Source organism: Pinus tabuliformis, chromosome J, assembly GCF_031772625.1.
Source record: "Pinus tabuliformis cultivar Carrire ecotype Pingquan chromosome J, CPIR1, whole genome shotgun sequence".
Lineage (NCBI taxonomy): Eukaryota > Viridiplantae > Streptophyta > Pinopsida > Pinales > Pinaceae > Pinus > Pinus tabuliformis.
In genome coordinates, this window is record NC_142295.1 from 784,252,450 (window position 1) to 784,278,287 (window position 25,838).

The 25,838-nt window shown below is 34.0% G+C and overlaps 1 protein-coding gene and 1 long non-coding RNA gene across 2 annotated transcripts in view; both read left to right on the plus strand.

Moving 5' to 3' along the window:
• The window catches only part of LOC149229060 (ABC transporter G family member 39-like), a 68,502-nt gene extending 62,395 nt beyond the window's left edge, over nt 1-6,107 (plus strand). The window contains exons 20-23 of the mRNA XM_089380949.1: nt 4,236-4,520; nt 4,671-4,842; nt 5,304-5,558; nt 5,805-6,107. Of these exons, the coding sequence (XP_089237075.1) occupies nt 4,236-4,520; nt 4,671-4,842; nt 5,304-5,558; nt 5,805-6,107 (1,015 nt within the window). The remainder of the gene's footprint in view (nt 1-4,235; nt 4,521-4,670; nt 4,843-5,303; nt 5,559-5,804) is intronic.
• A 7,598-nt stretch (nt 6,108-13,705) lies between these two features.
• Nucleotides 13,706-23,081, plus strand: LOC149229061 (uncharacterized). The gene is made up of 2 exons (XR_016247272.1): nt 13,706-13,816; nt 22,381-23,081. It is a non-coding gene; the product is annotated as an uncharacterized LOC149229061 (long non-coding RNA).
• Nucleotides 23,082-25,838: the final 2,757 nt, after the last annotated feature.

A 25,838-nucleotide genomic window follows, 5' to 3' on the forward strand; every position in this document is an offset into this window, starting at 1 on the left:
CTTTTATGTCAAGGAAAGTTTGCCTTTACATTTTTAGTGGCCTTTAAGTGAGTATTAGGATCTTCCAATCCTTGTGCATTTGGATCTTTCAATCCCTCTTGACAATTCATTATGATATTGTTTTTCTTTGTATAAATTTATACATATTTTGAATCCAAATCTTAGTAACTATTAAGTACTAGTTCAATAAGATATCGCTTGTGTTCTTGCAAAAGCTCATTATCTCATCTATTCTCAACTATATTGGATATGAAATTGCAAAATAGTATACGTGTAATGTATCATAATAAGCCTACTAAATAAATATGAGTTCACGACATGGGCTGATTAATTTTTTTTAATATATAATTGTCTTGAGGTAAATAAATATGAGTTCACAACATGGGCTGATTAATTATTTTAATATATAATTGTCATGAGGTTTAGGTTGACGAGGGTAACCACATTAGCCCATCCATATTCTTTTTCACCGACGGTATTTTTAGATAAAGGTAGCTTGAAAATAGAAACCTGCTGATACACTAAGAATGCCAACTACCCATATACGTTACAAGCTTAACCAGTCGACGAAAATATTCCTCCTATCATAGGAAACATAGCATTACAGCCATGAAGCTTAGCAATGCCCAATACACAACTTATAGTAATAAAAATGTGGAGACCAAAATACTAAATGTCTAGAAAGTAGGAAATCCTTCATACAAATCAGTACAACAATATGACTCAAAATAACGACATAACATGAGCTCCCTGGGAAGGTAACGCTATAGTAAAATACGAAGCCTATGAAAGCAAGTCGTGAATTTAAAACTGTATGTAGTTACTTGGAAAGTTCCCAAAAGCCCCTGAATACCATTAGTATAGATATTTAAAACAAAAAATGTTTCATTATCTATGGTGCATCAATTTTTAATAAAAAAATAGAGATTGACTGCAAGACAAAACTAATAAAAAAATAGAGATTGACTACAAGACAAAACCAACAACTCTATATCTGGTAGTGATGATGTCATGGTTCTTAAGGCTCGAGTTTTAGACAATTCTAACCACCAAAAAGGTCAGAAAATCATAACTGAGGGGAGGACACACTTGCAAACTCATGAACCACACATTCTTCAATACGAACCATACATAAAACAATGTTAAATAAACCTAATATTTCTACGGTACGAGTCATCACAGTGGTATAAATTGCATCTTTTCATAAAAGAAAGAAGTACTAAATATAACACATTTACAATTTTCCCAAAAGATTTGCATCCAAATATATGCGAACAATACTATCGCTAACTATCTTTCATTTCAGGTCTAATAGATATCCATCATATTATTGATATCTATATATATCTTTAACATTTCAGAATCTATTGTTATGCATCAAATTATTGATAACAATGAGTTGCGGCACATTATAAAATTTTTGGGGAGGAATGGAAAAACATAACCAGGGAAGAGAGATCCATATCAGCAAGTACGTAGAATTATAGCAAGCTATAGGAATTGAGGAAAACAAATTAATTCATAAGAAAATAACATCAAACAAATTCAACCAGGAAGAATATTGGAGTTCACTACTACTACACCAAACTGAAGGCTTTTCTAAATGTTTCTATAAAGTCTATTGTTGAAGCACAATAAAAGTACATGCGAAATGGAGCTATACAAGCAGATGAATGTTGAGTTAAGTGGATTTTTTACAAAGTGACAGTGCAAGACTGAAAGAGCCCTATTAATGAACACATGATAAGCAAAAATTGGCAGATGTGGCCACAATTGCCATGATGCAATACAAAAAGGAGGTGGAATAATACAATAAATCGCATGTGAAGGAGAAACAACAACAATTAATAGAACACATATCATTAGAGCATGACGAAATGAAATTGGATGGATCTCATCCTGCTCCAACTACCAACTGATAAATGAATGCTCATTCATTTCGATTCATTATTTTTTGAAAGATTCCTGACAGCTAGATCGAGGCAATAGGCTTAGGCATGTTCAACAATACTTGTTCAATACTTTGTAATCATCATGAATGGATACCTCAAACGGATAGTCTTGACTATAAATACCTTTTTGGGCTGCTTTTCCTGTATTTCCTAAATATGGATTTTTTTACATCTATGGGCTGCTTTTCCTGTATTTCCTAAATATGGATTTTTTTACATCTAAATAAAATACAAGTTTGGATGGGCAGAAAACATGTCTTTTTTCTATTATGCAGGGTCATTTATTAAAAAAAATACAATTTGAATTAAAAAGTAGATGGGAAAAAATAAAAAAAAATGAAAATTAAAAAATTAACTAAACCATAATAATAAAAAATAAAAACTGAAATGAACTATAATAATTATAAAATTCTATATTAGAATAAACCAGCATAGATCCTCGTTAATCCTATTGTTATTAATTATTAATTAGATCTGGGAGATAGACTTATGTTGATATTGTTTGAAATGTGTGAAACTGGGATTGCAAATTTTATGTCAAAGCCCTGTTAGAAAGGATTCAAGTTGCTCCAACAAAGTCTCTCTCTACCTCACACTGCATTGTTTTTGTGATAGGTGCATTCAAGGATACTGCATTGAGATGAATGGAAAGAAATCTCACTTAAAACATGCTTTTATAAAACATTGCTTAATGGAATGCAGTAGAGAGGAGTTGAGTTTTTGCTTTAAAACAATATATATATTTAAACAATTCTTGTCCCCTATTTAATAATTTATAGGGAATTACAAAGACCAAACCCTAAGTTGACTTGATGTTTTCAAACAATATAGATGTGGAAGTAAAAAGCACTTATGCATTCAAAGTTAATAAGAAACTATTAGGTTTCTGAGTTGGTTGAGTGCTTTTGATCCTTGCATTCACTATCTTTAGTAGGTCACTATCTGTAATGAGCTTCGACAGGTCTATGTGAGGTAACATCCACAAAATGTGAAAAACTTCCCATGAATTTTTCCTTGAAAGAAAAGGAAACAATTACCCTTTTCCTGTCTCGCTTTTCCATTTCCTAAATGAATCTTTATTAGATTAAAACAACTAATGATTTGTGTATGCTTTTGCAATAGCTTGTTAGATTATAGAATGGAATTTCAGTTACTTGCATAACAAATGATAGAATGCAAGCTCAATTACTTGCATTATAGAAAGACTAGGGTGAGTAAAAACAATTGGACTCAAATAAATTTTTGATATTAAAAGTGGTATCATTATTCTTATCTGACCGTGTTTAAATGAAAATGTTGTATTAATTTTATCACTTATTTTTATATGTAGATAGATGACTCAAAGTAGTTGAAAGTTGGGAAAGTGCTTGTAATAAAGTTCCCATACAAAATTGATAAAAGTTCATGGGATTAAATTTCTGTATTTTTCTCCTTGCCAAACACCATGAGGAAATCACAAATCAATACCATTGTCATCATCATCTATGTTAGTATCTTATTACCGAGTTCCTCCCACTCTACTCTCCTTCTCCTTAGGCAGAGACATTTAATTGTAAATCTATACACTGAAGTTTTCAATGTAATATAGCTGACAATTATGATGATTTTAGTGGGCACTTGCTTGAGACCCATTGTGCCCCTTGGGGAACTTCAATGTAATATAGCTGACAATCATGATGATTTTAGTGGGCACTTGCCTCAGACCCATTGTGCCCCTTGGGGAATGAGTAATTGGGCTCTAGGACCTAGACAATGATCGATCTTGTGCTTTGACAGAAATTTGGGATTTGCAGCATTATGTGGTAGACAAAAGACAAATAGTTGGGAGTGAATACACTTGGGGCAAGGTCTGTCAACACTTTGTGCTCATGCATAGGTTGTGAGAGCAAGGCTTGGTGGACCTTATGCCCATGCATTCCACAATAAGTCCTATATGTGACAAGATGATTTTCCCAATTTTTTTATTCCTTTTGTATACCTTTACACTTGTAAAGACAATTACTAATTTTATTTACTATAATAAAATTTATGAGCAATATTTTTCAGTTCAACAACTTTCTTAAACTGAACAAAGCATAACATTTTGTAGAACAACTTTCTTAAACTGAACAAAGCATAACATTTTGTAGGCATATAAATTTCCATGTTTATTTATCCCAATTTGATTATCTTTTTGACTTATAATTCATAAGTCCTTTAGCTATAATGCCGGCATTTTGTGTTTTATAAATGTGGATTTATTCAATGCGACTGAAAATATAATGCATCATTATTTTTGCACAGGCGTAATAAAGTTCTCATTCAGGAACTCAGCGAACCTGTCCCGGGCTCAAAGGATCTATGTTTTCAAAGACAATTTGGTCAGTCCTTTGCAGTTCAAACCATGGCTTGTTTTCAAAGACAATTTGGTCAGTCCTTTGCAGTTCAAACCATGGCTTGTTTATGGAAGCAGCATTGGTCGTATTGGCGAAATCCTCAGTACAACACCGTTCGATTCATATTCACCCTTTGCTGCGCTCTAATATTTGGCACCATTTTTTTTTTTGTAGAATTGGCCGGAATATGTAAGTACTACTTTCTCCTACGATCACCAAATATAATCAATGTAGATCCAATTCTTATGTATGTTTGGATGTTGTTTACAGGAAGAAGCAACAAGATATATTAAATGCTATGGGATCGAATTCTTATGCGTCGTTGGATGTTGTGTTGTTACAGCCAGAAGCAACAAGATATATTAAATGCTTTGGGATCCATGTTCGCAGCTATTATCTTCATGGGTTTCTGTAATGCCGTCTCTGTCCAACCAGTAGTCCATGTGGAAAGGACAGTTTTCTATAGAGAAAAGGCAGCAGGGTTGTATTCGGCTCTTCCCTATGCTATTGCCCAGGTAAGTAATTTTTCTGTGTTAGCTTTTTTCCTTTTCTTTGTGGTTTTTGTTTTTGGAACGGGTTAGGGTTGTTTTTATTAATATATATTCATTTTAATTTGAAAGATTTTAATTTAAATATTAAATTAGTGTGCAAGTTTTTTTTGGAGCTTAAAGAACAAATTTATTTATGATTGTTAAAATATAAAGAAATACATATACTGTATTTTTCTGGATTTAAACTCCTCTGTATTTATACAGATATTTTACTCTTTTAAATTTAAATTCCCGTGTCTTTGAATCCTCTGATGAAAAAAACACTCTAACATTAAACCCGCTAAAACTATAATATTAATATCTTTCTACTAATGCAACCAATCAACCCACTTGAACCGTAATACTGTAATATTATAAAAATTATACATCTACCGCTGCCATCTTTAAAATCTTTCTACTAATGCAACAATATTTGTCTGACACAGATTTTGATCGAGGTGCCATACATATATGTTCAAACACTGGTGTATGGAGTGATAGTTTATGCATTGACAGGCTTAACGTGGACAGCAGCCAAATTCTTTTGGTATTTGTTTTTCATGTTCTTTACGTTCCTTTATAGCACATACTATGGGATGATAATGGCGGCTGTCACTCCTAATGCAAGCGTAGCCTCAGTTCTCTCCTCGGCTTGTATAGCAGTCTGGATGATTTTCAGTGGCTTCATAATTCCACGTCCGGTGAGAATTATTGACTTACTGTATTTATTGAGTGTTAAATTTAATTTGATTATAGATTTTGAAAATCCAATGATAAATAAGAAAGAAAAAAAACAAAACCAACAGTGAGTTTTGCTTGGTCTTCCCCATCAAATTTCTAAAATATTCTGAAATCTAACTGCTTACTCTTACTTAAATATATAGTTATATCACAAAAATCAGTCAAATCATGTTCATTGATAATGTGGGTGTTTGTGAGTTTTACAGCGGATTCCTGTGTGGTGGAGATGGTATTACTGGGGCTGCCCCTTCGCATGGACGCTCTACGGACTGGCGGTATCTCAGTTTGGTGATATTTCATATGAAGTGGTGATGGCAGATGGCGAGATGCAAAAAGTGAACAAATTTTTGAGTAGTTATTTTGGATATAACCACGATTTCCTGGGACCGGTTGCAGTTGCTACAGTGACAATCGCACTTTTGTTCGCTGCGATCTTTGCACTGAGCATCAGAACACTTAATTTCCAAAAAAAGGATTTATTCATTATCCTTTTGTTACCATCAAAATAAATAATGAATTTTTACAATCCATGAGAATTCAGTTTTCCGAGGAGATGATAAAATACAGGGAGATAGCTGCATGGTGTTGTTTAAATAAATAAATTATTACAAAATATTTTATTTATAATAAATAAATAAATAATTACAAAATATTTTATTTGCAATAAATAAATAATTATAAAAGAATAAAAAATAGTTTTTTATATTTATAATTAATTATAAGTCATTTGTTTATAAAATATTTTAATATTTATAAAATTATCTATAATTTTTATTTTTTTAACAATATTTTAATATTATCTTTAATTTTAATTATAATATTATCCAAATTAATTTTTAACCGGAATATATATATATATATATATATATATATATATATATATATGTGTGAATACAAAAATATTAACAATAAAAAAATGAAATTCGTTTTCTTTAGAGTTTAATTGGTATTTATAAAATTAGTTTTTTTGGAAGAGTTTACTGGGTAAAAAATGAAATTAGTTTTCTGGAGAGTTTACTTGGTATGATTATATTTATGAAATTAGTTATTTGGAGAGTTTACTTGGTATGATTATATTAATAATTTATCTATACTTTTAATTATAATATTATCTAAATTAATTTTTAATATATATATAAAATTAAAAATAAATTTATAATTTAATTTATAAATTAATAATTTAGGATGTGAATACAAAATATTAACCATAAAAAAATAAAATTCGTTTTTTTGAGAGTTTAATTGGTAAGATTATATTTATAAAATTAGTTTTTTTTTTTAGAGTTTAATTGATATGATTATATTTATAAAATTAGTGTTTTTTTGAGAGTTTATTTTGTATTATCAAAATATAAAGTAAATGCAAATACAAGGTTTAGTTATGTATAAAACTTTTAATTAAAATAACTTACTAAATAAATTAGTGTAATAGTTTAATGAAGTTCAAATTTTTTGTTAAAAAAATATAAAGTAAATGCAAATACAAGGTTTATTTATGTGTAATTTTTTAATTAAAATAACATATTAAATAAATTAAAGTAATAGTTTAAAGAAATTCGAATTTTTGGTTTAAAAAAATTATAACTTTAATTTTTAAGATTTAATTAATAGATTAAAAGCTTAATTTCTAAATAAAATTAAAGTAATAGTTTAATGAAGTTCAAAATTCTTGTTAAAAAAATCAAACCTTTAACTTTTATATAGTTTAATTAAAAAATTAAAAATTTCATTTCTAAATAAAATTAAGGTTTAATTAAAAGACTAAAAGTTTAGTTTTTAAAGAAATATTTAAAAATAAATTATATTACAACAAAAATATAACATCCATATAACAAAGCACAAATCTGTGTTGCAGGGAATGTGATTGCCCAACCCTCCAAACTTGTTAATTGTATTTTGCTACAAAACCCTAAAACACACCTTAAACATATTTTAATAGGATTGAAACACATTTGAATGTCAATATTATATGTTTCTACAACTTTATTATTTTTTCGACCTTTTGTGGAATTCTGGAATTCGAGGAAACAATTTTTTGTCAAATCGTATTTTTTTGTTCTTTAAAATGCTTTTCTAATTACATATATGAATCTAGCATCCTAAAAGAAGTCTAGGGCACTTGGATTTTGGAGAGTTTACAATTCAAACTTGTGATCCCAACAAATCCCTTTCGGATTTTGAGCAAATTCGACATGAAAATATGTCTAGAAAAATTCCAAAACCTATAACAAGTAGGCTATAATTATTTCCACAATATAAACACATTTCTTTCAACGTTCTTACAACGCTCATGCATTTCAGTTGGTACCACGTGTTTTGTTTTTTATTTGTTATTTTTTTCTTTCCTAATTTATTCATATATATATGTATATGTATATGTATATGTATATGTATATATATGTATCTATATATATATATATATATATATATATATATATATATATATATATATATATATATATATATAAAACTTTTTTTCCAATTATTTTTAATGTTTTTTTTCTTATTTTTTAAAATATTTATTTATTTATTTTCAAATAATTTTTTCCTAATTTTTTTAATAAGCTATATAATATTGGGTTTATAATATTGCAATATGACAAACATGACAATGTAACACACATTGTTGAAATGTGATAAGCATTGTTGCAATGTTACATTGTCAGATTGTGACAATTTTTGAATGCCGCAATGTCACAAACATTGGTCCATGTGGCCCCAGTTTATTGGGCCACTTTTTTTGTTGTCAATTTAGTGGGGTGCCATTAGATTTGGCAGTGATTCTAAGTTTAGTGTCTTGGCTACTTTTATCTAGTGGTCTACTAAATGTAGCTCGCACCAAGTAATAGATCTCGTTGAGACAATTCCAACAACATAAACGACACCTCAATCCGAGTCCATATGAAAGAGTTATGAACATATGAAGTTTTATGTAAACATTGAAAAATTTGCATTGGCCATATCCTCAATTTGTTGTTCCTCCTTTCCAAACATATTCCAATCAACTTCCTCAATTAGGTTATCTATCACAAGGATGGATGCCTCATGTGGCCAAATCACCTGTTCTAAAGACCCCCCCTCAACAAAAACAAGTACCCTAGAATGTTTTTAATTTTTTAAATTTTAGAGGGAAAAGAGAAAAACTATTTTTCAACTCGTATTTTCAAGTTATCTCCATACGATTTTACTCAAACTTTGAGCGGGATCACTTATTGGATGCATAATGTAATTCCTCATCCAAGGAGTACTCATGTTGCATACTTTCGATGTCAGTGGTATATGAACAACATGTTATTCATATCCGAAATACATGTGGGACCATGTTCTACATTTCTTTTATTAAAAACAAAAATAATTTCATACTTTTGATGGACTCTACTACACAAAAATACGAAATACATGAAAAATGTGATGTATTATTTACATAAATAATTGATTTTGGTTTCAAAATATCAATCAATATTTTAAGCTTAGATTAAGTTCTTAAAACTTTGATTGAGATAAAACCTCCATCAAGGGTCCAAACATGCCATTTTCATGTGCCCATTTTAACAAAATTTAATTTTATAAATAAAAATTAAAAATATAATCTTCCAGAGGGTCTTAGATAGATGGTGATATGGTGCGTTGTTAACACACTATTAGAGGTTTGAGTCTTGAGAGCCTATATATAGGTATACTTTTGATGTAATAAAAGGGAGAAAAAATATGGTGTAGGGAAAACTCTAACATTTTTTTTCTAGAATTGATGGGGATTTTTGAAGTTGTTGTAAGGAGGAATTCTGAAGTATGTCTTAGGCTGTCAACACTTCTTTCCATGTAATTATAAATTAAATAGAAAATAGAAGACTAAGGGACCATCTACAAGAGAAGGATGAGTAACTTTCCACCATGGTAAGCTTGGCTAGGGATGCCATTCAATGCAGAAAGCCATCAAAGACCATAAGATTTTCCCTATCATTTTACCTACATACAAAGGATTGTGTTTGAGAGGAGAAAAATTTCCAAGGTAACCAACAAAATGATCAATATACCACTAAAAGGAGTATATTTTTTTATCTAGAAATGCATTCTGCTGGTCCATGACTTCCGTGCTCTGATGGTTCCCCGTCACTAGTCACATGGAAAATAGTGTGGGTTTTTGTATTAGTAAGGATTTCTAATTTATGCTAGAAAAACCTTTGAAAGGGAAATAAATAATAAACATCAGCTACAACACTTATAAATCACACATAAGATTTATCTTAAAAAACCCCAAACAGGGAAAAATCAACCATGAATATTTGGCTATCATTTGGGCAAATTTGATAAAGTTATCAACAAAGTGAACCTTATGTGCTCATTTTTAGAACCTTACAACTAAGGATTCTAAACCCGTTTATAAGATTTATTACGTGCAATACCTTGGGTCACTAATACCACATGCAAAAAAACCATGATTGTAGACTAAACTTCTTTGAATCGTTATCAGGTGAAGTTTAATCTAACATTCCCCCGTTTAAACTTGACTTGGGGAAATTCTTCAGATCCAATCAAGAAAATTTACATGCATTCCACTATAATTTTACTAGGGGTGTGCATGCCTCACTAGACTAACAAGTCATCCATGAACAAAAGGTGGAAGATTGTGTCTGAATTGGAAATTTTCACCTCTCCAAAGAGGCCCCTTGCCCGAGATTCAACCACTAGTCAACCAAGTATTTGAAACAATAAAAAGAGATGGGGTAATAGGGGAAACCATGATGGATGCCTCTTGATGCAAAGAAGAAAGGGGATGGGCTACTATTGATCATAACAAAAAGGGATGCATTTTGAATGCACGCCATGATTCAATTGACAAAATTAATATGAAAACCCAAATAAATAAGAACTAATTGAAGAAATGTCTAATTTACCTTGTCATAAGCTTTAAAAAAATCAAGCTTTATAATAGCTACTCTTAAGTTATCCTTCTTAACTGAATGAAATATTTCTTGAGAAACAACTATAGCGTCATGTATGTTTCTATGATGAAGAAAGTATCATTGTTCTTTTGAAATAAAAAAACTAAGAAGTGGCTTAATTCTTCCTACTATGATTTTGTATATTATTTTTTATATCGAGTTGCAACAAGAAATAGACCTATAATTTGCAAAGGAGGAACCTTCCTGCAACTTTGGAATGAGGAAAAGAAAGGTCAAATTGAAGGAGTAAGAAATTTTCCTAAATATTGTTATTCTCACACAACATTGATTAAATCTTCCTTTATTAATTCATGGAAGCCCAAATAAAATTCCATAGGGAACCCTTCAGGACTAGGACTCTTACCCCTCTGCATTGAAGATAACATCAACCACATTTCCTACTCTGATACTTCCATAAACAGGTATGCATTCATATCCTCATTGACAACTTGAGGAATGTTTCAGGCAACCTACATAATTTTTTGAATAGGGCACATTGGAGGGGTTAAAAAAATATTTTGGAAATATTTTATGCATTCATCTACTTTGTCCTTGAAGGAGACTATTGGTTTGCCAAAAGGGATCATAATTATTTGGTTGGTATTGATTTTCTTTCATCCATTTACATAATGATGGAAGAAACTACTATTTTTTCCCCTTAAAGACAACCATGATTCCTTGGCTTTTTAGTTGCCATCTCTCTTCTTATTTTAACAATAGAGCATGCCTCTAGATTTATTTTCAACTCTCACTGCTCAATAGATATGGAATTTGGTTCCATTAATAAGATGATTTATTATGTCCTATGCTCAACTTCAATCAATCTCATATTTTTTCTTCGGTGGAATCCCTTGGCCCATTATTGGGAAGCTTTCTTGACAGAAGCCAGATTGCTAGCGAATTGATCCATATAGTATGAGGAGGTTGAGGGCCTAATATGATGCGATATTCCTGCCACCAACGAATGATACTCCTCATTTTCAAGCCACGTGGAGAGAAAACATAATAGAATCCATTTTTGAATTTCCCTAGTCAAGACCTGTAATATAATTGGCTGATGATAAGAGACTCCTATAGTCCCCACAATAGATTTGAATAAAATCCCTCAATTCATAAATTGTTGTAAAATTAGAAAATTGTATAGGTGTTTAGATACCTCCAACCTCTCCAAACAACCATTTGACCATGTTCTAGTTGGTTGGATCCAAACCTAATAAGTGATTATTGATAATGAAATCAGAGTAATAATTGTGTGACAAGTCCAAACGCAAACTAGATCCCCAAACATCCCACAATCCCAGAGTGAAATGAAGGCACTAGTAGAAAATGATGAAATTAATGACTAGGTGACTAAAAACGTTAGTCATCGCAATTATTTCAAGTGAATTACTACTAATTTTGAGCAATTTTAAGTAACCAAACTAAAAATGACTAACTTAAATGACTAATTTAGTCTAGGGATAAAATATATGACTAGCTAATAAGTGACTAAACTAAAAGTGACTAACTTAAATGACTAATTTAGTCTAGGATTAAAAAATATGACTAGATAATAAGTGACAATTATTTCATGACGAGACTACCCTACAAGCCACCAAATTTCTATCATACCCACGAGGTTAACAACAATTTGTGGTTCAAGATATAGCTAATTTGGAACAAACTTAGCTCTAGAGACTAGGATTTTTTTCCACCTCTAATGTTTATGGTCAAAGAGATCAATTTCTAAAGCATGTGGGAGCCAAACAATCACCTTTCCCATGTTAACTCCCTCTATTGAACATCATGGAAAATCTCCATAGATTAGTTATCCTCACTAAAACAAAAATTTCATTGGAAATGGTCATTAATCCTATGACATTACTACTTCACTATACTTTTTGACCACACAGAGCTTATTTTGATGTCTACGTTGATAGTGTAAAACTAGCCAAATACCTATCAACACTGATAACAAATTGTTTAGCTAACCCTTATTTTTCCTGCGAGAATACTCAAGAGATACTTTTCCATATTTGTGAATACATGTTAAAAATAATTATAACCAATTTAATCACAAATTAATTTTAAATTTGTTGCTACATGTTCTTCTGCTTTAATATAAAAATGCATGTTTAAAAATCTCTTCAATGAAATAAATGTTTAAAAATATAATCATAAATGGATTATGTAAATTATATTATTGACTTAAAAAAAAGGTGAAAAGCTTCAAAAACCTATACAAGCATTATAAATCTTAAAAATAATTTAAAAGATGAATTAATTTATTTTTCCTTCTTATTTTACATTTTTTTTTCTTCCAAAAAAATAATTTAAAAATATTTTTTTGTTTGTTAAAAGGCATTTAAAACGCTAAAAAAATCTTTGATATATGAACACAAATCAAGGTGATGGAGGGAAAAATTAAAAGAAAACTAAAAAAAAAATGTAAAAGGAAAAGTGGTATCTTGCCATAACATTTTCAAATGTCTGTCTTTTGCTCTCACCGCCATTCAATTATTGAAAATAAACAGAGTCAGAAGGAAACCAAACTGACCTCTCACCGCCATTCAATTATTGAAAATAAATAGAGTCAGAAGGAAACCAAATTGACTAACAAAATTCCACGCAGGTTCACAACGAGTGCTTTGGAGCCATTTTCTCTGTCTTTGGTTTTTAACTAAAATGCTATTGAATTTGTTGGGGGTTTTCAGGTTTTGGGGGGTGTTCTTTCAAGGTTTCCCTGTGAGTTTAGTAGAAATTTGCTTCTAATTTGTTCAGGCGTGCGAAAAGAAGGAAGAACTTACACCATGTCTCCAGCTTTAGCAGTATGATGCATGATGCAATATGATTTCACATACTGGCCTATCACAATATAGAGGAATGGGATCGGGTCACATAGTGTTTATAGAATGGGCTTTGGATCTAAATCTTAAACTGCTATGGCTTATCGGTTAACAAGGTCAAATGAAATTGTAGTAGGGGAAAAAACAAAGGTAAAGACAGTTCGAGAGCCAAAGTAAGGAGTTTCACCACCGAAACTAAAGGCAGGAGCAATTCACGATGTTGAGTGAGATCTTGGTGGAATCTGCAGAATGATGGATTGGCAGATCTGTCCATACGAATTCATGAAGCTCTCGTGCATGAGGGTTTGAAGGGCTTGGCTCGGCTTCTGGAAGAGGGAATCAAAGAGGTTGGCCAAGGGACGAGGGGCTTGCAGCAATGGAGCAATTCGCAGTTTCAAAGGGTTTTGTCTGTTATGCAGGTCGTTGTTGCAACTTGCTACTCTCTTACAAGTAAGTTTGGCTACCATACAAACAAAAACAAACATTTTCAGCCAAATGGCAAAATGATAAATTATAAGAACATCTAGATCAATTATCACAAATCTGCTACAAATATGTTATACACCATGCACATTAAATTAAATCTCAGTCATAAATCTTGTCTATGGACTCCAAGGTTGGAGATAAGCAGAAGAGCTACACCCTGAAGGAAATTGGGTGGATGATTGGAGGAATTACATTTAACTCTTATAAAAAACAAACATTTTTAGCCAAATGGAAAGATGATAAACTATAAGAACATCTAGATCAATAATTACAAATTTGTTGCAAATATGTTATACACCATGTGCATTAAATTAAATCTCTGTGAGAAATCTGGTTGATGGACTCTGAGGCTGGAGATAAGCAGAAAAACTACACCTTGAAGGAAATTGGGTGGATGATTGGAGGAATTATATAAACAGATTGGTGCAATCCCTGGTAAAAATATCTGAGAATGAGGATCTCTTAATTTGGTCTCCCAATCCTCTAGGCGATTAGTCTCTAAAAGTAGGATATCACTAGGCGCAGTCCTCCAGGACCTTGGAAAACCCCTGATGGGGGAAAATTGTGGAAATTTAAATGCCCTCCAAAGTCTAAGATGTTCATATGGCTCATCCTAAAAAACAAAGTTCCTATATGGGACATTCTTCATAAAAGATCTTTCAATGGACCAAGCAGATGCCCTCTTTTCTTGGAAAACTCAAAATCCATTGACCACCTGTTTATACATTGTCCATTCACATTGGCAGTATGGAAGGAAATAAAATATTGAGGGGCCAACTTGTAGTCGGCAAGGAGATATAGTGGAAGACTATTTAAAAACTTAGATTCAAGCTAAGCACTCAAAAAAATTAAAATCTCTCCCTTTGATCATAGCATGAGACATTTGGTTGGAATGGAACCATGTGCTCTTCAAAAAGCAGGCCCACTCTTACCTCTATGTAGTCATGAAAAGCCTTGCTCTGCAGGACTGCCTCTCTTCATAATCTGTTTCCAGCACTGCTGTAGAGGAAACATGGTAAACACTTAGTCATCTGAATCTGCTAAAAAAAACTTTGTTTCTCCTCCTGAGGGGGCTCTTCCTTAGGAGTTTCGGTTCCCACTTCTTTGGTTTCTACTTGTGGTGGGCCTTCATTAACTGATGTTGGTGCTTCTTCTTCCTCATCTTCATCATTGGATATGACTTCTATATAGTGAATTTTCCCTTTTCTTATACAACGATGCCCTGGCTCCCACAGATATTTACATGTGAAGCATAACTTCTTACGTCTGAGCTCATTTCGAGTTGCATCGTCTAACCTGTTCCTTCGATTTCCTTCTCGTTGGGGAGGCTTCTTCTCCTTATCTCCTGGGGGAATATAAGGTTTAGCCGGGGCTTGGGATGAAGAGGCTTTGCTCATATCTCGAGCCTTCTTAGCTACTTCTTGGAAGGTGGATGGGTTAAATTCCCAAACCCATCCATGTAATGGTTCAACCAAGGCTTCTATGAAAAGAATGACTAATCTTTCTTATGATATGTTTGTCACCATTACAACAATTCTCTCAACTTCTGTAATGAAGCCATCTAGTGACCCTATTTGTTTTAGCATTTCTAATTCCCTGAAATGGATGTCGGGGTGCTTCTGGTCAAATCTGTCTATCAAGCATTGCGTAGAATCCTCATAAGAAACAATATTTGTGTGCCCTAATGTGACCAAACCATGGTACCACTATTCATGGGCTTCTCCTTCAAGGTGTAGAGTGGAAAATTAGATGGCATTGGTTTCTGCCATGGGGTTGAGCCTGAAGTAGGTGTCCAATTTTTGTACCCAAGCCCTTACTGAACTTTTTGATGATCCATCAAAGGAAGGTAAAGGGATTTTACTTACCTTGCGAGCTAGCTCTCCATTGGGTTGTCCTCGAGGTATATTCCTATATTGGAAGTTATTGTATTCGTTGAAGGACATAACTACTCGAGTGGCCTCCTCTAATCGTGCGTAGTCCTGAACATAATTGTTTAGGAGTTGATTTGGCTCAATTTCCCCTTGGCCTGCTGGCACTTGGTTGTTTGAAAATTGAGGTAGAAGTGCCTGTCTAATTTTTCTGCTAGTTGGATTTTTTTTGTAAATAAGATAGTATATTACTTGGTAAACTGACAGATTACAAAAAAGGGTTGTGTGGGAAAGAACCTGACACAAAACCCTGCCAAAAAAGCAAGTATTGGTCATAGCATAGGCTGTATTTACAGTACGACCCAGACAAAAGAGGGAACAAAGTACAAAAGAGGAGCCGAGAGGTGCTCTCATTACAACATTTTTCAAAATTAAGAAATTTTTTCTGCTGGTTGGGTTGTTAGGTGGGACAGGATTGTAATGCCCACTTCCTTCACTTGTCATCCTATTGGTAGCAGCGACATTTGGTTGTCTGGTGAGGTGAGTGTTCAACATAGCAATTTGTTCTTGTCCTTGGGTCAAATATTGAGCTATCTATTGCTGTCCTTGAAGCATTTGTTGTCCTTGCTGGTGCAATAGTTGATTCATCTGTTGTTTCCTTTGTATCAATTCCTTGAATAAGATAGCAAGGTCATGTTCTACTCTGTCTCCCATAGCAAAATGGTGGATATTCCTCTTCTTTCTTACAATGACGTCACTGGTATCCTCAGGAGGCATATACTAGCATACACCACAAGATGGCAGGATGCTTGTGCTCTGATACCATTGTAGTGTGATAAGGTAATTTGCTAGGGTTCTTAAACAGTTGGTACAATTCAACAATTTTCTTTTTAACACTTCACGAAGTAAGAACAAGACATACTTTGTAAACACTTAAATAATATATTTCCTCAGTCAGTAGTAGGTCGAACAATACATTTCAATTCAACAGTTACAACCTTATTTTGAATCAACAGATATTCCAAATATTTTGCAGGAAAATAATATATATTATTGTTACAGTTTCATTAGCAAATAATTCAATGGCATTTACTTTCAAAACAATTCATCCTGTCTACCACTTTAATTTCCCAGGGCTTTAATTCAATGTAGAATTTTAGCGAGCCCTACTACAACAATAAAAATAATCTAATATGGTCTTAGTGTCCCAATTGGCTTCCGTTTCATTGATTCATGGTAGTTTATTTTCTCTTAAGGCCTCGACGTGTTTTCCTAGTAGCTCCCAATTATGGAAACTGTTATCTCAAGCCCAAACGTCGGGGTCCTTGCAGCCACTGTATAGGTTTTTCGAGAACCCGTTTGGAATAGATCGATGAGATTGCTTCAATGAGGGTTCAAACCACCCAATCAGACCCTTCGCTGCTGCTTTCAAACCAAGGATGCCTGAAATCCAAGATTGATGCCAAAGCAACTTTGTTGCCTAACCCAAAACTAGATGTCTCTGTATCCAAGACTTAGAGCAAGGGATCCTTAGCTGAAACTCATTGTTCAATTGATTTGCTATGCCTAGACTGACTCGTGTCACTGAATTAAACTCAAATGGATTCACTGTCTCAGGAAATGATGCCCGCATGAACTGGATGCCTTAGGAAAGGACCCCCTACCACAAAATGATCCCAGTGAGCTTCGCTGCTTCAAGAATTGATGCTTCTATGAGCTGGTTCTCTTAAGAAAGGAACTTATTACCATGGAGAAGGTGCCCAGAACAATCTGTTTTTCCCTTCAAAATATTTTTGTGCCTGAACAAAGGTAAAAGGAGAAGAAAAACCAACTAGGGTGGAATTTTTCATCACCGAAATTGGCAAGAGAAAATGGGGTCTTAAAACCCTTAGAGCTATTTCTCAAGATAGAATGAATTGATCTCCAATTGATGCCTCCAATTGAATCCAAGCCTCCTTAATTTATAGACTTCTATGAGGGGTCTCACTTCCTTAAGTGGTTGAGTGCGTCACACTCAAAGCCCCAACTTTGGGTTTTTTTGCCCAACTTACCCAAAACTCGCCCAATGTAAGTTTTGGGTTTTTATCCCCTATTTAATGGACTATAGCCTATGGAGACAAATAGGATACTAAGTCCCCTTGGTCATTAATTCGTTGAGGACATTACAAAGACAGGCTTGTTTAGCTATTTGTGCCTTGATGGTAGTTTATGTTGTTACTGCTCTTACAATTTCAAGGTCAATCACTTTGGGATGATTTTCCTCTATCTGCCCGTGAATTTCTTCATCATCACCATGAATAAATTTTGTTTCCAAATGGAGTGGCATATCTCGATAGGTGCTTTCCAAGCCTTGCTGAAGATCCTTCAATGTGGGTATAGTGATCCAAACTTTCTATATTGACATGTTTTTTTCATCTATAGTTGAAGCTTCTCCTTCAGTCTCAGCTGTATTCATCTTATTAATTGTGGTAGGTATTCCTTCCTCATTCTGAACTAACTTTTCTCTTCCATTAACAACATACAATCCATAACCATTGTAATACCGAGAGTATATTCAATCACCTACAAACAACGTCTATGTAAAAACACAACAAAATTAGATTTTAGAAAATGTAGTACAATCATTATCCAAAAAAAATCTAAAGAGATACTATACTTGACACATTTTCTTACCCATGACCAAAATACAAAATAATAGGGAGGTCTAAAGGTATACTCCCTTTAGAAAACACCCATGTATTTACACATTTTGACTACATATCAAGTCTTACACTATATGCATATCATTAAAAAAATAGAGTATCTATGTTGTCCGAGGAGGCAACCAAAGTTGAATTAGACAGGGTTGCTAGGGGAGAAAAAACCAAGTTTACCAAGGATGTTGTAAGTGGAGCTATGTGACCTTCCACTTGCAAAATTTCCAACCATCTTCTCAAACTTTTTGTTTCATCATTTTTCCTTTAATCATATTCTTGTGTTCTATTAATATCTCAATTGTTGTCATTATTTGGGTGGCTAGCAGGTCCAAACATAGATACAAAGCCATAATATGATCCTTAAGCTTAGCCAGAGTGCCATCAGAGATAGGCATTATTCGTCTTTGATTCCCTTGATACTGAAGCCAATGGGATACTTTGACTCCAAATCCGAACCACCTACAAGCTCAAACCAACTTTCCGAAGTTGAGGAAACCTAAAATATTTGTCTCTCCAATTGTTGAAATTGGAATAGATGGTGGCCATAGAAAGAGGGGTCTTAGCATGGTGGAGAGCCAAACACCTGACAATATTTAATGTGCACTCTGAGCCATGTGAACCAATTAGGTTTTTCATGGAGCTCACACATGTGTAAATACATGGCCCAACTAATTTCATGATAATGAATTGTAGTTCCTCCTGCTTGTAGAGCATTTGATCCCCAATATCCCATGCCATAATTGGATACCAACCTATGTTAATCCTTTTATTGTATTTGTTGGTGGTGTTCACGAAAGTGAAGGACATATTCCCTGCAATTTTCATAATGATTTCATAATGTCGGATCCCCAAGCTATGCACCAACAAACTCCCCTCCCCCCACAATGTGATCGGTTGTTCATCTGCCTAGCTAGCAGATTTGTCTCCTTGGGTCATGGACAAGAGTTACGAAACTAGGCAGATTTGGGTGGAATTATTCCACACAACATTCTTAGTGGATGAGATTGCTAGGTTACCCAATGGTCCATCAATCTATTGAGATATCAGAGTACATGGATGGATTGATATTCTAGAACGTAGGGATTGTAAAAATGGATTATAAATTTAGATTTGAGGGAGTGGTGCTGAGATTTATGTGCCTTGTGATATTATTGGAATCTCCCACAATAATTAACTTGTGAATTGGGGATTTTTTGGCAAGATTCATACCTTGTAGCAGTGCATACAACTTTTCTTGGTTATTTGAAGATGTGCCCAAACTCAAGGAATAGGCTCGCTAAATTTGTCCACTAGGGCTAATTAATGCCCCCCTCACCTGTCACAACTAGGTTTTTTTTAAAGCCCTGTCAAAAGAAAGGATGTATGAATCCCAAAATGTTAACCTTTCTCGATAACTTTCTCTCGAGGAATAATTTCCAGTGTTGTTCCTAAGAGGACAAGGGGAAAGTTGAGGATGAATATTGGATTCATCCATCCATCTTGTTTCATATGAATCCAAGAATTAAGGCTGATATAACTTGGGGCATTTGATTCAAATATGTTTTGCTGGTAGGGATTTAACTCTATTAGCTACTAGTGTTGGATTAGTCTAAATGTCTTGGAATATAGCTTTGTTACATGTATGCCAAGGTTTCCAACACACATACTTGGGGAGTGCCATCTAAAGTCGTTTAAAAGGGGCTTTCTTCTAAATGAATTGAGATAATGTTGGCGCTAAGCTTCAAAAAAATGAAGGGGAGATTCACATTCTAAAAAAAGAGGACATGGGGGAGGGTTGTCAAGGAAGACCTGAGATTCATAACCAAGCTTCATTGTGTAATTAGATGAGCCCCAATACTTATATTTTTTTTTATTTGGAGTTGGGTGCACAACCGGATAAAACTAAAATAATTAGAGGAGCAAGATTCTTAAGTTGGAAGGAATCAAGCCCAAGTTCCAACCACACTAGGAACCTTCCAAGGTTCAGAATGAGGAAGAGCAAGGTCAGTTCAGTTCAATTCATAACCAAGCTCTGAGTGAAAGATATAACTTCTCCTTGATTCCATTCAACATAAAATGAACATCTTCACCTACAATTTTATCATTTTCCTTGCAATTGAAAAGTCCCCATTCTCCCAGATTTTCCGTGTTGTGGGTTGTTGTCTTGGATTTTCCCATAATTTCTCTTTAACTCTGAATTTTTCCTGGATGTAGGAGGTAGATCACCTCAGTTCTTAGCAGGAATCCAGAATGGATTAAGTATGAGTATTGCAGAGCTACTTTGAAACAGTTAAATCCAGAAAATTAAGTATGGGTATTGCAGAGTTGAAATAAAGTCAAAATAATATATATAATCTAGAGCTTGAACATTGTTGATCAATAAGGCACCCTTGGCCAACAACTTGGGATGTGTGCAAAAAATGAACATTCAACAGAGGCATGGCTCAAAAACATACTTATACCTAATCTTCCAGAGGGTGAATAAGGCAAAAACTTTTGAGCACTGTCAAATCCCAATGAAGGATGACCAAACCAAATAATTGCAATCTCCAAACAATGTGGCACACTAGTGAAGCTTTTCTTGAAGAAAAATATAGTAATGGTCTTGAATGAATGTCCAATTACTCTTGGAAAATTGACACTCCCAAAGGAGGTGTTTCACCATTCCATAACGATGACACCCCCAAAGTAGGTGTTTCACCATTCCATAACGATGAAACCCCCAAAGGAGGTGTTTCATCATTTCAACATGTTTCCTCCCATAGTAGTGCCTTAGATGGTCATGTGGGAGGGCTTTGAATGCAACTTTTAAATGCAGATTTGGGCTTTAGTCAATGTGCCAACGTTAAGTGCATACTCAAAAACTTTCTCTGAATCCTGGCAACCACTGCTAGAACAACAACCACTTCTACTTGTTCACATTTTGGTTTTAGACTAAAGACATGCTATATTTGCAGACAAGGCAGCATATTCCATAATGGGCACCTGTCTCAATTTGGGAAATTTAAGGCAGGGCTCTTAAATTCTACAGGTCTTATAGGTAAAGTCTATTTAATGCTTGTTTCAATGCCAGAAGTGAAGAATTTAGCTGCTAAGCAACAAAAAACATCATCAATCATGTCCAACATGGCCTTGTAAATTCACAAAAAAGGAGAGAGAGAATGTTCATTTTCAAAAAGATGTATGTTCATTTTTTACATCGCCCTATCCAATATCACTTTCTTGTGGGTATTTTTGACATGCAAACTAGGTGAAGGTAGAACACATCATGGAGAACTTGCCTACAATATTAGATTGGCATAAACACATACTTTTAACATACATGAGGTTGCTTCATCAACAAGTGGTCTCTGGTTTTTTTTGGTTTTTGTTACTTCGGTAGGTGCTTCAGTTTGCATGTGATCATAATGAGATCCTATAGTGTTTGTGAAGAAAACCCAAAAATTTCAGGGATTTTGAGGAGAACCCAGAATTAGGGCATCATATATTATTGGTTATGAGGGCAGGTTGCGGACTGATTTTCTATTTTCTATCTTTTTGTGGTTTATATGGTCTTCCAATAGACAATGTAGTTATTCCTTGAACTTTTGAGTTGAACACAAGAGTTGCTAGTGTGCCTCTGATGCTCGATGTATCACAGGTTCATGGAGGACCTTAGGCACATGTCTATGGAGAAAAGCTAATGGATTTTATGTGCCTTGCATAATGACTTTATAACAACAATTGGCTTGGCCTATCTTGGCTGAAAGAGGTGCTTTTCTTGTGGAGTACTTTTGAGAATTATGGAAGAATTTATGTGTGGTGTCTTGCTGCTATTTTGGAGTGCCTATCTTGTGCATTAGTGGATCTTCTTCTATTATTGTCCATATGTCCTTGACACTTTTTCCATTAAAGATATGAGCTAAAACAGGAAGACAAAGTGCTTTGGTTGATGAAGTTACTATCATATTTGTTTTAAGGGAGGTTCCATATTTGTCTCTGGTAGGTTGGCATTGTTCCTGGTGGGGTTACATGCTAATTTGAGGATGCTTATTTTGGAAAATGGAAGTGCCCTATCTTGGGGTTTCACCATGCTTTGAATGATCTATTTTTCATGGAGAAAATGAGGCACCTAGGTGCATGTGCTTTTGATGGAGATTTATTCATGGTTGTCCACTTGTGCTTTTTTAGGAGTTATATGCTTGGTATGGATGGCACCTTATGTAAGTGTGCTTCAAGGTGATTTTGCTGATTTACTCAGGGAGAGGAAGGTTGATGCATGCTAAGTTGAGGATATTTTTCTTGGCTATATTGGACCACCCTATTTGAGGAGTGATGCATGCTATCATTGGAAGCTTTGTTATGTTATTGGAGATGATCTATTCTTATCCATATAGAGTGGCCTACTTGGACTCTGTCTCTTGCTTTTCATGAATGCACATGAGTATGAGGATCAGATCATCCATATTAGGGTTTCTTTGACTTTCAATTTCTTTTTCTTTTTGATCCATGGCAGATGCATGTGACCTTGCATGGCACCTATTCTTGGGTAGAGTTATTATTGGGATTATGCTTCTTCAAGTATAAGAGGAGGAGAAGGTTAGTAGACAATGGACTGGTTACTTTTGATTCCACCTTTCCTCTTCATTCATCCACAGTTCTTGTCCCTTTCATATTAGATTACTCAATGCACTTAGTTGTTTGGTATTGATTCCTCAGGCCTGCTATTGACATGGTTAGTGATGACCTCTGAATAGTAGAATTGAAATAATCTTGAGCAGTGTTGGTAGTGTGAAACCTATTAAAATCTCTTGGAGCAGTGTTATTCTGCCTATGGACATTGTACTTGTCTACAACTTTGTCAATGAAGAATACTCTCTTGGCAGCCATATGATGTTTCAGGTGTACTCTTTGGTTTATAATGATGATTTTCTGAACTGGTAGTTTTGAGTATATCACTCCCCTTATTCAAGAAACCTTTACTTTAAGTACTTAAGTGTTATGATTCACTTCCTTTTGGGTGTGTATCGTTGACCCAATTTACATATTTCAGTGAATGCCACTAGGGATACCCTCTTAAAACTAGCATGCACTGGTTCCAAAGTGAGAGAAGTTTGCTGGTGACAGGGCATTCTTCTTGATTGTTCCATTTGATCCTTAGTTGTTAGGTTGATGATAGAACCTTGTAAGGACAATTTTGAGTGATAAAAAAACCAATAGACATGTCAATTTGCCTAAAATCTATGACGTTTTGTAGCATGCGTTATCATCTATGTACTCTAAAATAAGGAATTAATAGAAATTTGTATTATATGCACCTTGTAGATTTTCATATTATGAAAAATATCCCCTTTATCCTGAACTTCGGTGTATTTTTTATTTTTTAATTTCCTGAGTCAACTTTTGAGGTTTTCTTGAGTCCAAGTCCTTTCTCACTCCTTGGCCTAAATGAGTCATTGTCTGGGGTGAGTTTGGTAACCTTGTTGTAGAATTTTATATAAAGGTATGCCCTGAAGCCCAAAAATGCTTTCCTTTTTGGCTTTTTTTTTCCTGGGACTCTTCTTTTTCATGTGATGTAATTCTTTTGTGCCATGATGTGCTGAGCTGATCTCTGAACTAATATATTTATCATTTCCAAAAAATCACTCAAAAGCCTGCCTTTTGTGAATTCACTCTGCCATAATGATGAGAAATCATTTTTTTGTTATGAAAAATCTCCTCTCTGCTGTGAGAAAACCTTGTATAGCTCATGGAATTACAGATGTTGTGAGAAACCTTGTGAGAAAACCTACTCCCACATTAAAATACATATTATATAAAATTATCTCCCAGAATGCTTTGCTCCTGGAATCTTTTGGAAAATTGTGATTCATGTTGTCACTTCTCTCTTTGGTCCAACACAGGTGGATAATTTTTTTTAAGCCATAGATCCACTTACTTTCTCCCAAGGGAGTCCTTAGTTGACCCCATTTTCCTAGTGGAAAGAGACTGGTCTTTGGTCCTTCCATCGAATTCCAAAATCTAAAACCCTTTCAGAACCATTTTGCTAGCTTTACTCTTCATATCACCTTGAAACTCATTTCCCTAAAACTGAGAAATATTAACCTAGGGAATACCATCCCCCCCTTGAGGGGGAGGAGAGCCAACTTGAAGTGAATAAGAGGTTTGGTGAGGTGAAAATGGCCTCCCTTTTAGTTGCACTCCAACCACACTTTAACTTTTGGACTTTATCTCAAGAGGTAAGAGTTTGTGTAATAACATTTTGCCATTGTTTCCAAGGATAAACTCCATTTCCTGAAAGACATCTATAAAAAAACTACAACATTGGATGAGGATTCATTCTTGAAGATTTTTGTTCATATTGGTGACTCCTATCAACCCTAGATCCACTTACATTTTCCCAAGGGGTTACTTAGTTGACCCCATTTTCCCAAAGGAAAGAGAGTGGTCTCTAGTCCTTCCATCAAATTCCACAATCTAAAACTCTTTTAGAACCATTTTGTTAGATTTAGTCTTCGTATCACCTTGAAACTCATTACCTTAAAACCAAGAAATCTTAATCTAGGGATGACCCCCTTGAGCCGGAGGAGAGCCAGTCTAAAGTGAAGAAGAGGGTTGGTGGGGTGACACTGGACAATGGCCTCCCTTTTAGTTGCACTCAAACTACACTTCAACTTTTGGACTTTATCTTAAGAGGTATAAGTTTGCGTAATAATATTTTGGTATTGTTGTCGAAGATAAAGACCATTTCCTGAAAGACATTTATAGAAAAGATACAACATTGGATGAGGATTCATTTTTGAAAATTTGTGCTCATATTGGTGACCCATTGGAAGAACAAAGACCTTATTCTTTAAAGATTTTGAAGATTGTGCTTGTGAGGTGAGAGACGCATCATTATGAAGACATTGACAGCTCACATTTGCTACTCATTATGAAAAGTTACAGAATTGCATTATTATCAATCAAGGATAATTTTAGGGGCGAATGTTCACCCTTTGGCGAAATTAAGGGGTTTTAAATTTTTAGTGGGCGAATATTTTGTATCATAGTACATTTTTACAAATCACCTCAAATAGCCCACCTTATTTTAAGGGAGAGGGTAAAAAAGGTAAATTTAGCCCTTGAAATTAGGACTTACAACCTTCCATTCGCCCATTTTCAAGAATAGGTTTTATTTAGGTGAATCCATTCGCCCATTTTCAAGAATAGGTTTTATTTAAGTGAATCCTATGGGCCAAATACCATATTTATAAAAGAGGTATGATAAATTAATAAAAATATAAATAAATGAGAGGTATGGTAAATAAATAAAACATTTTTTATATTTACTCCATAAGTCACCTTATATACATGTAAGGGTGTAAACAAATAAAAATATAAGTAAAGTGGAGGTATGGTAAATAAATAAAACGTCTTTTTATACTTACTCAAAAGGTATGGTAAATAAATAAAAATATACAT